Raw genomic sequence first — 16556 nt, 5'->3', positions numbered from 1 at the left:
GGCACACCTTGAAAATCTGTCACCATAAGAAGTGTCAGATTTTCAGCAAAGGCAGACAGAAATCTTCTGTCCTATCAATCAGTTGGTAAACATGACAGACATATATTGTTCAACAAAGTTTTAAGGCAGGGGTGTCAAACGTGGGCAGGGGGCCAAATCAGGGGCTCCTATCAGGCCCCCAGAGAGCTCCTATCAGGCCTCCAAGCAACTGGCTGTCATCTGCTTCCTTCTCCCTCTCTCTTGATTCCTTCTGCATCACAACTTGCTTTGCAAGGCAGGCTCAATTGCACAGGAGCTACAGAGCAAAGCCTCTATTTTCTCCATTGGCCAAGGCTTCTCCCTTGGGGAGGAAGGAGGGAGCAGTAGCTTGCTTCGTCAGGCTCTCTCAATCGCACAAAAGAGCTACTGAACCAAGCCTCTCTTCCTTCTATTGGCTGAGGCTCCTCTCACTCCTGGTCCCCTGGGGAAGGAAGGAAAGAGCCAGAGCTTCATTTGCCCAGTTCCCTGGATCCCATGGGAGAGATACAAAGAAAGCATTATTAAGACCAACTGCTGAGGTATTGATCATGTTTTATTTTAAGTTTTTAAATATCTTTAATTGTGTTTATCTGTGTCCTTTATGAAGTTTCTCTCTCTGCTACCTAGCATTACGTTTTGTGATACACATGGCTCGGCCCAACAAGGTCTCATTTATGTCATATCCGGCCCTCATAACGAATGAGTTCGACACCCCTGTTTTAAAGTGTTAAATTCAGCATTCCTCTAGTCTAGAACTGCGTGGGTAGATGGGCAGGGATGAGGAAAAAGACGGACACCAACCCAGATGCTAAAAAGGGGGCTGCGAGTGCCACCTACTGGCTGTGTTTTGACCTTTAGGGGCTCAAACACGTAATGGGGAAAGGCACTTCGCCGGCGCCTCGCGATGACGTCACGCCAACCCGGCCTAAGGAACGGAATTCGGGCGCGGGCCCACTTCTGTCGCGGCTCGATGAGGACACAAAGGAGACTTGAGCTGAACCCGCCAACCTCGCAGCGTCTTTGAAGAGCTTTGTCCCGCGGAGAGTTGCAAGCGCAAATAGGAGGCGCTCGGCGATGACGTCGGCTCAGGTAAATAACACGGTCGGAATGGGAGTCTGTTCGGGGATTCTCCCACCTCTGATTGGCTCTGGGTGTTTGGAAGGGAGAGGGATGCTGTGGGACCCCCTCCTCTGAGACAGCCCCGGACGCCTGGGAAGAAAAAGGGGTGTCAGTCCCTGGACTGGGCTTGAGTCTCATTTGCAGAGAGTTTAGCAGATCAGCAGCACCGGTGAGCTGAACCCTCTTGGCGCCTCGTTACTGAAAGAGCAGCAAATATATTGCACAGCGTTGCAATCCCTCCTTTTTCCTCATCCCGGAGCTCAACTCAAGACAGTAGACATAGGCAGGGTTCCTATGGGGATCTCGCATCCAGACACGGACCGAATCCGTGCACCTGCTTAGCTAGCAGCAAGGGGGCTCGTCTTGCAACAGTAGACCAGAGCAAATGGGACAGGGCGGCTGCAGGGCTGTAGCCAGGATTTCACATTTGGTGGGGCCCACAGCAGGATTTGTTGTTTGGGGAGGCTAGGGGGACACCCGGTTTGGTGACCCTGGGCTCTAGGCAATATAAGCTGTCTTTTCCACAAGCTAACCCCTCTTAACCTGGGCAGGCACAGCAGCTCCACTTCACCCACCCCTTTCTTATGCACCCCTCTCTCAGAGAGACAGAGACCTCTTGAACTGAAGTTTGGGGCTCAGAAGGCTGGCTGAAGGAACCCCCCCCCCCTTTTGCTTTACATGCTGCGTTAGGGAAGCGGAGAGAAAAAAGTGAAAGGGCCAGCAGCAATGTTGTTTTCCCCTGCAAAAGACATTGTCACGCAAAAGACATTGTTCAGAGCGGTGGTGAGGAAAGGTGACAGATTGGGGGCCCTCCAATGGAGGGGCCATACAGTTTGGCGGGCGGGTTGAAATGATGGGCCTGGGCCCCACTGTAGCTACAAGCCTGGGTGACAGTGTTGATAGCGATAGGATGGACAGAGGTGGCCAGATGTATGAGTTGATCTAGATCAGGGGTGTCAAACTTATTTGTTACGAGGGCTGGATCTGACATAAATAAGACCGTTTGGGCCAGGCCATGTCAGGCCGGGCCGTATGTGTACCTATTTAAGATTAGGTAGCAGAGATATAAATTTTATAAAGAGCACAGACAAACACAAAGATTTTTTAAAAAAAAAGAACCTTAAAATAAAACATGCTTAAAATGTTACCACTCGTTGGTCTTAAAGGTGTTTTCTTTGTATCTCTCCCATGCGACCCAGGGAACTAAGCAAAAGAAACTCTGGCTCTTTCCTTCCTTCCCCAGGGGATCAGGAGGGGAGGAGCCTCAGCCAATAGAAGGAAGAGAGGCTTGGCTCAGTAGCACAGTAGCACATCATCATGCAGCAATGGGGCTCTTTGGGGGTGGGGATCTCCCCGGTGGCCTGCTCCCTGCCAGTGGGTTGGGGCCCTCCAGGCCAGGGGATCCCCTGCCCTGGGAGGAGCTTTGCAGCCCTAGTAACAGGTCACAAAATAGATTGTCTGTTCAGATTGAAAGAACCAAGGAGACTAGGTGCACAGTTGGCCGTGCCCCTTCTACATCATTGTATGTATCTTCTCTGGTAAATTATTGTCCGGTAGCTGATGTAGTTTTGAGGATCCCAGGTTCACAATACCTTTTCCTTGTTGCTCACAGTCACCAATGAAGCCCAGTGACTGCTCCGGGAAGCGGGACCGAGGGGACGACGAGGACACCCTGGAAGACAAAACTGTTAAGAGCCAGAGGAGCAATGCTAAGCCCCCCCTTACTCTGCCTGTCACCCCATCTCGGTACGATGCCCCTTTCCCCTTTTACCGGAGGCCAGCTGAAGTGGGGCGCTTTTCCTTGGACTCCCAGCGCCGTTACCATGGCGACACGCGGCAGATGCGCTACTATGCCCCACCCCCGACGGAAGGCCCCTCCCCCGGGTTCGACCTACGTGACGGCTACCACGACCGCTACGTGCAGCGAGACGAGAGCATCCGCGAGGGCCTGGACCACTTGCTTCAGTGGGTGTCTCAGAACCGGAAGCAGCTCCAGGGCGCAGAGGAGAAAGGGTGAGGAAAGCCAGATGGAGTTGGCCGCTGAGAGAGGGAAAGGAATAAGCTTGTCCCATAAGAACTGAAACTCCCCAAACCTGTGGAAATCCCCCGAGACGGCAGTGAATCGAAGCCTTTAAACGAGATACAGAATTAGTCGCCACGAGCAAGGATTGCAAACGAGAAACTGTAGCGCACAGTTGCAAAAATGCCACTGTGAAAAATCCCAGTTAGTTTGATTTCTGCCAAATAAAAATGGGTCATTGATGGGTTTTGTGGACACCTAGAACCTCTTTGTTCCCTGCTGGCTGTTTCCCTCAGACCCCTGCCCTTTGGTGCTGTGATTCTGGCTGCCTCGGATCTTTTAAGGGTGAGTGTTGGCCGCAGAACCTGTGTGCTGAGGACAGAGTTGGCTGCCGGCATTGCGGCCCCTCCTTTCCCCCTGCTCGTGTTTGACTTTAACTCCCCTGTCTCTCCTCACTCTGCAGACAGCTGCTGAACACGGACTTCGTGACGTGGCGGGGGCATCTCACCAAAGTGCTCACCACCCCCTATGAGAAGCAGGACGGGTGGCTTCTGGCGGTCAGCCTCTTCCGCGGGACTCTCTATATCAGCGAGTTCGAGACTGATTCTGCCCGGAGGCAGCGGGAGCAGCGCTCCGAAATGCTGAAGGAGCTCACGTATATGGGCTACAAGTTTGAGCATTATATGTGTGCGGGTGAGCCTCCCCAGGGAAAAACAACCCCAGGCCCTGAGACATCCAGTCACATCCAGTTCCAGGTTTTGTGAAACATATGAAGCTGCCTTATACTGAATCAGACTGTCGGTCCATCAAAGTCAGTATTGTCTACTCAGACTGGCAGCGGCTCTCCAGAGTCTCAAGCTGAGGTTTTTCATGCCTATTGCCTGGACTCGTTTTAGTTGGAGATGCCGAGGATTGAACCTGGGACCTTCTGCTTACCAAGCAGATGCTCTGCCACTGAGCCACTGTCCCTCCCCTGAGGAACCTTGGGTGGAGAGTGCTCAGTGGCCCCCTTATGCCCACTAGTAGCACTTCCTTCTTGCCAATCCACCTGTGTGCCCCCACTTGCCTTTGTGTCCTCTCTCTGTTCAGATGGCCTGCACGCCTTTTCCCCAGTGGTACTGGATGGTCAGGGCAGCTAGGAGTTGCTGTTGCCATGACCACCAGGAATGTTGATGCTTTCTGCATCACCCCTTGTGAACTTCACCAGCACTGGTGGTGGAAAGTTCCATCAAAACACAGCTGATTCCATAGAATCACAAGAGTTGGAAGGGGCCATCCAAGCCATCTTGTCCAGCCCCCTGCTCAACACAGGATCAGCCTAGAGCAGGGATGGCCAAATTTGCTCAACATAAGAGCCACATAGAATAAACATCAGATGTTTGAGAGCCACAAGATATGAGTGTTAGATGTTTGAAAGCTGAAGGAAGGAAGGGAAGAAAGGAAGATGACAGACCAGGACAGACAGACAGACCAGGACAGACAGACAGACCAGGACAGACAGACAGACCAGGACAGACAGACAGACAGGGGAGGGAGAAGTGGGGGAAAAGATAGATAGAGGAGGGAGAAGTGAGGAAAAAGTAACTTTAAATGCGTTCTCCAAGCCACTGGCTGGCTTGGCTTGGAGGAGTGATTTAAAGAGAAAAATACATTCTCCAAGCTGGCCAACGGGGCAGTGGGAGCTTGGAGGAGCCACACAATATGTGTGAAAGAGCCACATGTGGCTCTTGAGCCGCAGTTTGGCCATCCCTGACAAGTGTTTGGCAACCCTGTAGAATTTTCAAGGCAAGGAAGTTTCAGAGGTGGTTTGCCATTGCCTGCCTCTGCACAGAGACCCTGTTCTTCCTTGGAGGTCTCCTATCCAAACACTAATCAGAGCCAGCCCTGCTCGGCTTCCAAGATCTGACGAGATCAGGCTAGCCTGGGCAGTCCAGGTCAGGGCTCTCTAGTAGGGGTGTGCAAAAAAAAAATTTCGGAATTAATCAGATTCAGAAATATACGGAGCCAAAATATTCGGAACACCGTATATTTCCGAATACCGGTATTCGGAATAGCCATATATACGGGAGATATATGGCTATTTCCAAATATACGGCCCCATTATACCCTATGGGCCATTGAAATCAATGGCAAAATAGGGTATATTGGAAGCTGCCTGGAGGGGAGGGGGTTTGAGGGAGAACCCCCAAATTTGCAGGGGACTCTCCCCTACGAACCCCTTAAGTCCCAACAAGATTAGGCCTGGGTTCCCATTCCAGGGGCACCCAAAGAGGGTGTCCCTACCCCACCATTATACCCTATGGGTAATCAGAGGCTACTGGGGGGCAGGGGGTTTGAGGGAGAGCCCCCAAAACTGCATGGAACCCCCAGACTCCAAAAATAGCTCTATAAAAACATAAAAGTGACCCACCACACACAGCCCACACACCCACCCCCTCACACCAACCAGAGGTAACTAAAAAAAAACAAAACGCGACAGAAAGAAACTTAACCCCCCCCCCCAAAAAAAAATCAGAACCAGGAAAAGGGACAACAGGACAGGATGCAACAGCAACAGATCCAAACAAATCCAACTGAAAAAAGGCCAACTCAACTGTTAAAAAACTGAACTTTTTAACAATAAAAATTAGGCCAAACAGCCCCGCCCCCACAAAGAACCAGAACCAGAAGAGAAAAGGAACAACAGCGGCGCATCACAGCAGTAACAACTCAAACACAGAATCCTTTTAAAACAGTAAACTTGACTTTTAACAATACAGGAACTTAACCAACCCCTCCCCCCCAAAAAAACCTTCACCCTAACCCCAAGAAATCCAAGCCATCCAAATCAGGAAAAGTAAAGGGACACTGCACTTTTAAAAGTGCTCTCACTAAAGTTAGATATAGGCAAATTGGCAACCCCCCCACCCCTAGCAGAACCCCCTAACCCTAACTCCAAATAAGCTACCCTCCCACCTAAATCTGGATAAGTAAAGGGACTCCGAGTCTTAAAATCCTTTTACATTTATTCTAACAAAAATAAAAACAAGAACCCCAAGATTGTCTTACCTTAGATGTCTTCTCCAGGCAGGTCAGGCAAGGTTGAGAGAGAGCAGCAGCAGCTGAGGCCAAGGGCCAGCGCAGCACAATCTCTCTCTCACACCAACACCAACACAGCAGCAATGGAATGGTGTCAGCCAGGCAGACTCTTTAAAAAGGTTCTCTGGCCCTACACAGAGCAGTTTCAAAAAAATACCACTGCTCTGTGATTGGCCAGAGAACAGTGTTTACTTGGATACCCAAGTAAAAGAACAACAATGTTGCTGAAGGATTAGCCCATCCATCAGCTACACAACAGCCCTGCAAAGCATGCATTTGCAATGCATTTTGCAAATACATGCTTTGGATTGGCTGCTGGGGCTCCTCTCCCCCTCCCTCCCTGATCCCAGTGAGGCTATGGGAAAGGCGGGAAAAGGCTTCCAAAGGCCTGAAAGGAGGCAAGCAGCTTCCCTGAGGCTGCAGAAGCTCCTTTCCGGCTTTTTACATTGAGTTTCGTATACTTGCGAATATTGATTCGGAAGTATACGGGGAGCCGTATACGACTCCCATGTAATGTCTTCTAATTGGATTCGAAAGTATATGACACCGTATACTTCCGAATTGGGATATTCAGCGGTCTATTTGGTTCGGCCGAACCGAATGCACACCCCTACTCTTTAGCAGCGCTTAGCAGCATATGCAGTTGGGGCAAAGGTGACAAAGCCCTCCCAAGCAGGCAGCGGAAGGGGGTGAGTGCAGGCAGTCAGAAGAGATGTGCCAGGAGGGAGTCAGCAGCAGTTGGGTCCCACTAGAAGTCCTAGGCCCTGGCAACTGGGTCCCACCTCAAGGTATCCTGATACCAGCCTTGCATCCAGTTCTGGCTCAAGCACCCTCTCCGGAGTTTTGATTCAGAATCTCCTGCTGGTCCCTGTCTTCTGAAACCTCCGGTCAGAGGACCCAGGGGCCTCCCTGGCTTCTCACCCAGAAATGGGAACAGCCACCTACTTGCCTGGTCGCCTCTGGCGAATAAAGGTTGCCTGGAAGTGACCAGGAAGAAAAGCTGGTTTAGGTTGTTGATGTCCCACATGTGACTAGGGAGCAGGTTAGTAAAACAAAACAAAATTCTTGTGGACTACTTTTCAAGGGTATCTTAGGGTCTAAAGTCTTCCGTGGTTCAACCACAAACACCTCCTCATTGCCCTTAGAATTGGAGCCATCATTGATTTACATAAGGATTTACATAATACCACTTATAGTTGACCAATTTGTTTAAGTACTTAATTTAAATCTGGATATGAAGACGACGAGTGCAGATTTATACCCCGCCCTTCTCTCTGAATCAGAGACTCAGAGCGGCTCACAATCTCCTATATCTTCTCCCCCCTCAACAGACACCCTGTGAGGTGGGTGGGGCTGGAGAGGGCTCTCACAGGAGCTGCCCTTTCAAGGACAACTCCTGCAATAGCTAGGGCTAACCCAAGGCCATTCCAGCAGCTGCAAGTAGAGGAGTGGGGAATCAAACCGGGTTCTTCCAGATAAGAGTCCGCGCACTTAACCACTACACCAAACTGGCTGAATAAAAGCAATAGTTTGAAGCAAAATCTCCTCCCCTCACCCAGTATGCACATGTGTGCCATAGAAGGCATCCTTTTGAAAGAGGCATCCCCCAATATGGGAGAGTGGAAGGAACGCCTCTTTGATAACATTGCTTGCCATTTGTAGTTTTTTTCATTGCTTGTTTTTACAATAACTTTGAACACTTCTGCTGCACAATTAGAATCATGGGAGGGACCTCCAGAGTCATCTAGTGCAACCCCCTGCACACTTTAGAAAATGCACAAACACCTCCCCCTAAATTCACAGGATCCTCATTGCTGTCAGATGGCCATCTAGCCTCTGATTAAAAACCTCCAGAGAGCCCACCACTCCCGAGGAAGCCTGTTCTACTGAGGAACCGCTCTAACGGTAAGGAAGCTCTTCCTTATTTTGAGCTGGAAACTCTTCTGATTTAATTTCAACCCATTGGTCAAGGCTATCTACTGAAAAGGTTTGGCTTGGTTGATCTAACTCAGGTGTGGCCAAACTGTGACTCTTTCACTCATATTGTGTGGCTCTTGAAGCTCCTACTACTCCATCAGCCAGCTTGGAGAAGGCATTTGTTTCTTTAAATCACTTCATCAAGCCTGCTGGTGACTTGAACAATGCGTTTAAAGTTGCTTTCTTTCCATCACTCTTTCCTTCCCATCCATTTGCCTGCCTGCCTGTCTTCCTTCCTTCCTTCCAGCTCTCAAACATCTGATGTTCATGTCTTGTGGCTCTCATACATCTGACATTTATTCTATGTGGCTCTTACATTAAGCAAGTTTGGCCACCCCGATCTAACGAATTGATTTAAGCATTTGTTGGAATCCAAACTTCCAGCTCCCAAAATATTAGATATTTGATTCTCTTCCCTTTCTATGAATTTGGAAATCACTTCTTGGAACACATTCAGTTGTATGGTCCTTTGCAGAAGTCTAAGGGATCGTTTGTATCTCCTGTCTCTCCTGCCCTCCTGTGTTTGTTGTCCAGGAGAGCTGCGTTAGCTAAACTCCTCTTTCTGTCCCAGATACCCCAGATGGGATTCCTGACCCGACAGCGGTGGTGAACACAAACGAGGGCTTCTGCACAGTTATCCGAACCCGGCTGGGGACACACTCGCTTGTGTTCTCGGGGGAGGTCGATTGTACGGACCCTCGAAGCCCCTGGCCTGATCCGCCGAGTTGTTACGTGGAACTAAAGACCAGTAAGGTCATGCACAGCCCTGCTCAGAGGAAGAGTTTTTACAGGTGAGGGGAAGAGGGAAGCCCTGAGGGATTGGTCTTCTGGTGGCCACTCACTTATCGCGAGTGATTAGCAGTGGACCTCGGCCATAAGACTCTTACCCCAATGCCTCCTAATCCATTGGCTTGGGTGGGGAACAATGTTCTCTCTAAGCTGCAAAGTCTTGTGAGCAAAAATTCTACTTTGTGAGCTACTGGCATTAAAGTTGTGAGCTGTTGACATTAAAGCTGTGAGCTACTGCATAAATTCGTGTGCTCTGGGGTCATCCTTCCTGACCTAAGACAAAAATGTGGGAGCTGGAGGCGAAAAGCCCTATGGGGAATGGGCGGAATAGAAATATACTAAAATAAATAAAAATCTGTGAGCTAGCTCACGCTAACTCAGCTTAGAGGGAACACTGGTGGGGAAATACAGTTTTTTAGACTGCAGGGGAAAGAAACTGGAATTCTTAGGATCTTTGGCAGTGATAGGAAGTCCAATGAGCTACATTGAAAAAGGTTAAGACCAGGGCTTTTTTTGTAGCAGGAACTCCTTTGCATATTGGGCCACACACCCCTGATGTAGCCAATCCTGGAGGTTACAGTAGGCCCTGTACTAAGAGCCCCGTAAGCTCTTGGAGGATTGGCTACATAAGAGGGGTGTGGCTTAATATGCAAAGGAGTTCCTGCTACAAAAAAAGCCCTGCTTGAGACGAGGGACCAGGACGGCAACTGGGAAGCTCAGTGTGGCAGTGGCAGCAACGGGGAGGAGCTATGACTCAGTGGCAGAACGTCAGCCTTGTTTGCAGAAGGTTGCAGGTTGCATCCCTGGTCCCCATGGAGAGTAAGTGATAGGAATGACCTTTGCCTGAGACCTTGAGGAGCTACTGACAGTCTGAGTAAACAAGTGCTGACCTTGATTCAGTACGAAGTCAGCCTCAGCTGCTTCACATACTGAAGGTCCTAAGTTCAGTCCTTGGCATCACCAATGAACAGATCTCAGTTGAGAAGTGTTGGGAGAACCCTTTCTCTGCTTGAAGCTTTACAGAGCTTGCTGCTTTCTGAGCAGATGAGATTGCATTAAGCTCTACATACAGCAACTTCAGTGCTTTTTTCCAGAAAGCATTGCGAGCCTGTTTCATTTGGGAAGATGTTTAGCAGGACATAAGATTTACACTCATGGGATCTTCAATTGGATGTTCTTAAGAATGGTTTTTACTTGGTTTAGTTAGGGTCAAGGGAGGAGCTGTAAGCTGCTTTTTAGGGGGGGAGGGCTTGTAGGCAAAAGGTGGCATATAAATCAGCTTTGAACACTCAACTTTCTGAGTCAGAGGTTTAACAAACTCAGGGAGGGAGACGTTGTACTGAAGTGATTCCTCTCCCCCTCCCCACTACCATGAATCAACACTTCATTCCCCCCCACACACACTTTCCCTCATCCATTTTGGGGGCAGTGCATGGACTCTTATCTGGGAGAACGGTGTGATTCCCCTCTCCTTCACATGCACCTACTGATGTGACCTTGAATCAGTCACAAGTTTTCACAGAGCTGTTCCTCTCAAGCAGTTTCTGTCAGAACTCTCTCAGCTCCACCTACCTCATAGGTTGACTGTTGTGGGGAAGGGAAAGGAGGTTGTAAGCTGTTCTGAGGCTCCTTTGGGTAGTGAAGGGTGGGGTATAAATCTAGTCTCTTCTTCATCATCTAACCTTGTCTGTCTATAACTGCAGCTGTTTAGTCTTTGGTAGCTGTGGAGACTTTCCAAAGGCGTCTCAGTGAGGAGATAAGTAACGGTGGACAAGATAGCTTGCTCACCACTTCTGGCTGCTTCCTGCAACATGCTAGTGGAGGAGAATGGGGTTCACCCTGGTTTTGGCGGTCATGGGACCTGAGAGGCCTTGGCTAAATTCCTCACAGTGTGCGCATCCTGAAACACTAACCAGAACTCTCTGAACACCAAGGGGCTCCTCCCCAAGCACATTTGATGTGGGAAGGGATATTTTTCCCCTTCATTGTAAAAAAAATTCCAGATACCACATAATGTAACAATGCTAGACTCAATGACAGTTGTTCAGTTGATTTGGTCTGTTGTTCAGTTGGCCACTCTCTCCCTTAACGTGACCCTGGCTATTTTGGGGTCTACTGGTGAAGCATCCATTCCTTATCTTTTTGAACTGGCAGCTCATCTCTTTGTTTTCAGTTTTCCCTCATCCTTCATCTGTTATTTTCCTCACATCTTATGCCTTGCCTTAGTTCGAACAGGGACTGTTTTAATTTCACCTCCCTGAGGTGGCCATTTGACAATAATAATGGTTCACGTAATAATTAGTCCTCTTGAGAGAGACGACAGTGCTTCTGTGTTTTCTACATGTTTAGGAGGCAGAAGGTTTTAGTACACGTAAACAAGCTTGTTCAGTCTGCGCAGTTTAATTTTGAGAGTTCTTCTCCAAAGGATTTCAACTTGTCTGTCCCCCAAGTCCTAGTTCAGAGTTGTAACCCTGGTGGTACTCACTCCATGGAGAGCCACGGCTGCAGTTATAATCAGCCAAAAGACTGATTTACTTGCATCTCTGGTGTAAAGCCTGCGCCTCAGGTAGGCTCACAGCTGGTGAGTTCCTTCAGCAGCTTCTGTTTCAAGGTGACAACCACCTGCCAGCCACAAGTCCCACCAGGCAAAAGCCCTTCCCATTTTCTTGAAACATGGGGCAGGTGCCGCACTGGGGAATGGTGCTCCAAAGAGCCACAGTTGGCTCCCAAGCCTCTGAGAATCACTGAACTGATCCCACCGGCTCTTTAAAACATGCCCACCTCAGAGCTGTGGAGAATGGCAGGGATTTAGTCATGCCAGGCCTCAGAGCACCTCCCCAATTCTGTGTCATCCCAGCCCCTTGTAATCCTCAGCGAGGAAAGTGGTGTCATGAGCGAACATAGATTTTCACGGAGATAGGCAAGATCCCTGAAGAACATACGAAGTTCCTTAAACTGAATCAGACCTTTGGTCTCTCAGGGTTGCTATTGTGACTGGCAGCAGCTCTCTCTGAGGTCTCAGGCAGGGGTGTTTCACTTCGTGAACTCCATGATTTGAATAGCTGGAGATGGTGAGGAGTGAACCTGGGGCCTTTTGCTTGCCACCGAACTGCTTTTTATTGCTGGACTGGTGTGACTGGCTATGGCAGGCAATGGTAGTGGAAGCAGGAAGGAGAATCATGAATTCTCAGGCAGGAAAGGTGTAGAGGAAAATTCAGCCAGATTCTGCAATTGCCTCTTAATTCCCAGGCACAAGATGATCAAGTGGTGGGCTCAGTCCTTTCTACCCGGCGTGTCACGGATTGTGGCTGGCTATCGGGGACCGGATGGCTCCGTGGTGGGACTGGAGACCTTCGAGACCATGAAGATATTTCAGCTTATCAGGGTGAGTGGTAGAATAATAAAACCGGAAAGTTGGAAGGAGCTGTACAGGCCACCTAGTCCAACCCCCTGTTCAGTGCAGAATCAGCCTAGAGCCGGGGGGGCCAAACTGTGGCTTGGGAGCCACATGTGGCTCTTTCACACACATTGTGTGGCTCTCAAAGCCCCCACTACCCTGTCAGCTGGCTAGGAAAAAGCATTTCTCAAATCACTTGGCAAGCCACCTGGCATCTTGGAGAATGCATTTAAAGTTGCTTTCTTTCCACCTCCCTCCCTACACCATTTATTGCCTGCCCTCCGGCTCTCAAACATCCGATGTTCATGTCTTGCGGCTCTCAAACATCTGACGTTTATTCTATGTGGCTCTTACATTAAGCAAGTTTGGCCACCTCTGGCCTAGAGCATCCCTGACAAGAGTTCGTCCAGCTTCTGCTTAAACACTGCCAGTGTCCCTAGGCAGCTGATTCCATTTTTGAAGAACTCTTACTGTAAAAAACCTTCCCACCCTTAATCTTATGAGTCCTCTCCTCTTTTGCCAACTGGAACAGCTCCCTGCCCTCTAAGTGACAGTCCTTAAAGAGAGCAATCCATGTCTCCACTCAACCTCCTCTTCTCTAGACTTGAACATTCCTGTCTGAATCTTATCTTCAGAAAAAGTGTTACATCAAAAATCTTTGCATCTGTAGTAGTAGCACTGGCCTACCTTATAGCCTTGCTGAAAGGAAGGATTGTGTGTTTGTGGAACACTATGAAGTGCTACATGCATGCCAGATAGAAACTAACGCAAATCATAGTCGTAAGGCAGCTCTTAATGGCATTTCCTTCAAACCTCACAGATGCTCCTTTTGCTCTGAAGAACTGGAGAATTCCAGCTTCTCAAGCATCTGATGTTCACGTCTTGCGGCTCTCAAACATCTGACGTTTATTCTATGTGGCTCTTACATTAAGCAAGTTTTAATGGCATTCACCAGTTTTAATGACTCAGCCCTCAGCTGCGCTGGGTTTCTTCTCTCGCCTTCCCTTTTCTCGGGGTTATCCTATTTTCTTATCCTCCAAATTGGCCTTTGAATCTGTTCTCATTTTGGCCTGATTTGCCATTTCTGTTGAAGCATCATGGAGACTGTGGCCACCTTGTTGGATTTTATTTATTTATTTAGTGGCTTTATAATCCACCCTTTCCCATAATGGGCTCAGGGCGGATCACAACATAATAGAACAATTAAAAATCCAACAATAAAACAGTTAAAAATTAAAACCAATAGACTAAAAACAGTGCGGATGGTGTAAGCAAGTAGGTAAGGCAGGCCTCAGTCACACAGGCTGTATAACTATAGCTCTTCAACTGTTTTCTGTACTTATTTAAAATCAGCGAGAGGTGGGTTAGCACTAAATAACGGTTTATCTCCTTTTCTTTTTCTGGCAGGAAGACCCAGGCTGCTGGAAGCCGGCCGTGTGTATGAATTTTTGTGCAGCCTTCCTCAGCTTTGTCAAGAAAGTGGTGACGGAGGACAATCCAAAGTGAGTGTTAGTCAAATGTCACGCAACCACAGTAGGCACCAATCAGCGAACAAGCAGCCTCACCTCATCTAACTCTCTCCCCTACCAACTAACTTACAGTTTAAAGTAAACCTCACAGAAGGAAGCAGAGAAACTAAAAATGGGAGACGGGCGGGTTCAAGCACATTAAGGCCGCAATCTTAAGAACACTTTCCCCTGAGTAAGCCCCATTGAATATAGAATGGGACTTACTTTTGAGTAGGCCTGTTTCAGATTGTTTTAATCACTGATTGGTTTTAATGTGTTCTTAATGTTTTATTATTGTATTGTTCATTTTAAATGTTGTAAGCCGCCCTGAGCCTGCTCTGGCGGGGGAGGGCGGGATATAAATAAAATTTTACATTACATTACATTACATTACATTGCTTCACTAAGAAGGAACTGTGGTTTAGCTGGTACCAATCAGAAGAGCCGAAGTTTAGACGGAAAAGGGTTTTATACCCCACTTTCAGGGCTTTTTTTGTAGCAGGAACTCCTTTGCATATTAGGCCACATCCCCTTGATGTAGCCAATCCTCCTGGAGCTTACAGTAGGCCCTTTGCTAAGAGCCCTGTAAGTTCTTGGAGGATTGGCTACATCAGAGGTGTGTGGCCTAATATGCAAAGGAGTTCCTGCTACAAAAAAAGCCCTGAAAGTGGGGTATAAAACCCTTTTCCGTCTAAACTTCGGCTCTTCTGAATGGTACCAGCTAAAGTCGCAAAGCAGCTTACAGTTGCCTTTCCCTTCCTTTCCAGATGGGCACTTTGTGAAGTGAGTGGGGCTGGGGCTGAGAGAGTTCTGAGAGAACTGTGACTGGCTTGAGGTCATCAAACAGGCTACAAGTGAAGGAGTGGGGAATCAAACCTCAGTTCTCCAAATCAGAGTACCCCACACAACTACTATACCATGCTAGTTTAATCCCTGGCAGTTTAAGTTAAAAAGATCATCGTTAAAGACCAACATGAGACAGGAGATCCAATGCTCTGGTTTAGTGTGAGGCAGCTTTATAATATATATATTTTTAAAGCAGAGTTGGAGGTAGATAAAGCCATAGGGGCTGTAGCGGGAGGGGAATCTGTGAAGGTGCCATAATGGAAAATGAATGTGTATAAGAAAGAACACCCATCAGTGTGTGTGATGCTTGGCAAGATTAGTACTAGCAGAATGAAGGGAATGCAGGAAGGTAAGAGGGCAAAGAGAAGGGAGTGAGAGTTAACACAAGACCATTTACACAGAATCTAAAAAATGAAGGCAAAGCAGAAGAAACACATGTCCTTTTGTTTTACCTAGACTTTCAGCAACAGCAATTAACAGGCAACTTTTATTACCTTGTATTGCAACAGCAATTAACAGGCAACTTTTATTACCTTGTATTGCTATCCAGATCAAATGGTCTTCCAATTGATTACACTATTTCACCATTTGATCCTAACTTGGTATAAGTTTACACTCTAAACCCACCAACTACATGTATTTCAGCCCACTGTGCCCTATCCCCTCATCCGAAGAAGTATGCATGGATCCGAAAGCTTGCATTCTGAATAAAACTTTGTTGGTCTTAAAGGCACCACTTGACTTCTACTTTGCAAAGCGGAAGAAAGATTCAACTAGAAAGAATTCAGAGAACTTCCTCTGGGCTCAGAAGCAGGTGTGACTTTGTGGCCCTTGTCTTCCAGGTCCCCTAATACAGTCTTTGCCTCCACTCCAGGCTGGTCCATCTCTTTGCTTGGGAACCAGGGCACCCTGTTTCCTTCACCGTGCATCGTGACTCTGAGTACACCTTCTTGCCTGACTGGTACGTGGAAGCTCTGAGCATGGAGAAGCCCCCTACACCCCAGATCCCAGACTGATGAGCTCAGCCTCGGGGAGAAGCTGGTTTTTGGATTGAGAGCCGGTGGGTCCAGAAACCCAAGGCAGGGAAGATGAGAGGACAAAGAGAGACTGAAGGTTGGATGATTGGGGTGGGGTGGGGAATTCAACCGCTAATCCCATCTCTCCCCTCCTCCCCCCCCAAGGACATGATGAAACGGAAGCAGGGCAATAAACTGCTTTGTTTCCCACTGATGGTTGTGCTTCTCTCTGTGTCTCGTTGCTAGTGACTTTAGAACAAGGCTTTTTGTGTAGCAGGAACTCCTTTGCATATTAGGGCACACACCCCTGATGTAGCCAATCCTGGAGCTTACAGTAGGCCCTGTACTAAGAGCCTTGTAAACTGTTGGAGGATTGGCTACATCAAGGGTGTGTGGCCTAATATGCAAAGGAGTTCCTGCTACACAAAAAGCCCTGCTTTGGAATAAAGCTTTAAGAACATAAGCCATGTTGGATCAGGCTGATTGCCCATCCAGACCAATGCTCTGTGTCACACAGTGGCCAAAAAATCAGGTGCCATCAGGAGGTCCATCAGTGGGGCCAGGGCACTAGAAGTCCTCACCCTGTTACGCCTCCCAAGCACCAAGAATACAGAGCATCACTTGTCCCAGACAGAGAGCTCCAACAATACGCTGTGGCTAATAGCCATAGACTTTGGCCAAGTTTGTGGAGGTGGGGTGACCGCTTGGTGGGTATTAGCCATCACTGCATCAAATAGCTGACTTCCCTGCCTGTTTGTGGGTGACGGTAGTGCTGGCACGGTAGGGAA

At 48.4% G+C, this 16556-nt stretch overlaps 1 protein-coding gene across 2 annotated transcripts; it reads left to right on the top strand.

Moving 5' to 3' along the window:
* Positions 1-919: 919 nt before the first annotated feature.
* On the top strand, positions 920-15982 carry DXO (decapping exoribonuclease). 2 transcript variants are annotated; one of them, XM_060239083.1, is made up of 7 exons: positions 920-1107; positions 2750-3150; positions 3621-3850; positions 8784-9003; positions 12251-12386; positions 13806-13900; positions 15627-15982. In XM_060239083.1, exons 1-7 carry the CDS (start codon positions 1093-1095, stop codon positions 15766-15768), a joined length of 1239 nt encoding a protein of 412 aa, XP_060095066.1. In that variant the 5' UTR covers positions 920-1092; the 3' UTR covers positions 15769-15982. The 2 variants fall into 2 exon arrangements, with proteins under 2 accessions (XP_060095066.1, XP_060095067.1); XM_060239084.1 differs by lacking the exon at positions 920-1107 and adding an exon at positions 1238-1306.
* Positions 15983-16556: the final 574 nt, after the last annotated feature.

The sequence above is a fragment of the Heteronotia binoei genome, chromosome 5 (genome assembly GCF_032191835.1).
Source record: "Heteronotia binoei isolate CCM8104 ecotype False Entrance Well chromosome 5, APGP_CSIRO_Hbin_v1, whole genome shotgun sequence".
Taxonomy (NCBI): Eukaryota; Metazoa; Chordata; class Lepidosauria; order Squamata; family Gekkonidae; genus Heteronotia; species Heteronotia binoei.
The sequence above is the reverse complement of the archived record's forward strand: the minus strand, read 5'-3'. Positions and strand labels throughout refer to the sequence as shown.

What these genes read in the sequence shown, in the direction of transcription:
- DXO (XM_060239083.1), top strand. An exon ending in TGAGCATTATATGTGTGCGG is followed by an intron (nt 3,851 to 8,783) that starts GTGAGCCTCCCC and finishes TTTCTGTCCCAG; the next exon opens with ATACCCCAGATGGGATTCCT. An exon ending in CAGAGGAAGAGTTTTTACAG is followed by an intron (nt 9,004 to 12,250) that starts GTGAGGGGAAGA and finishes CTTAATTCCCAG; the next exon opens with GCACAAGATGATCAAGTGGT.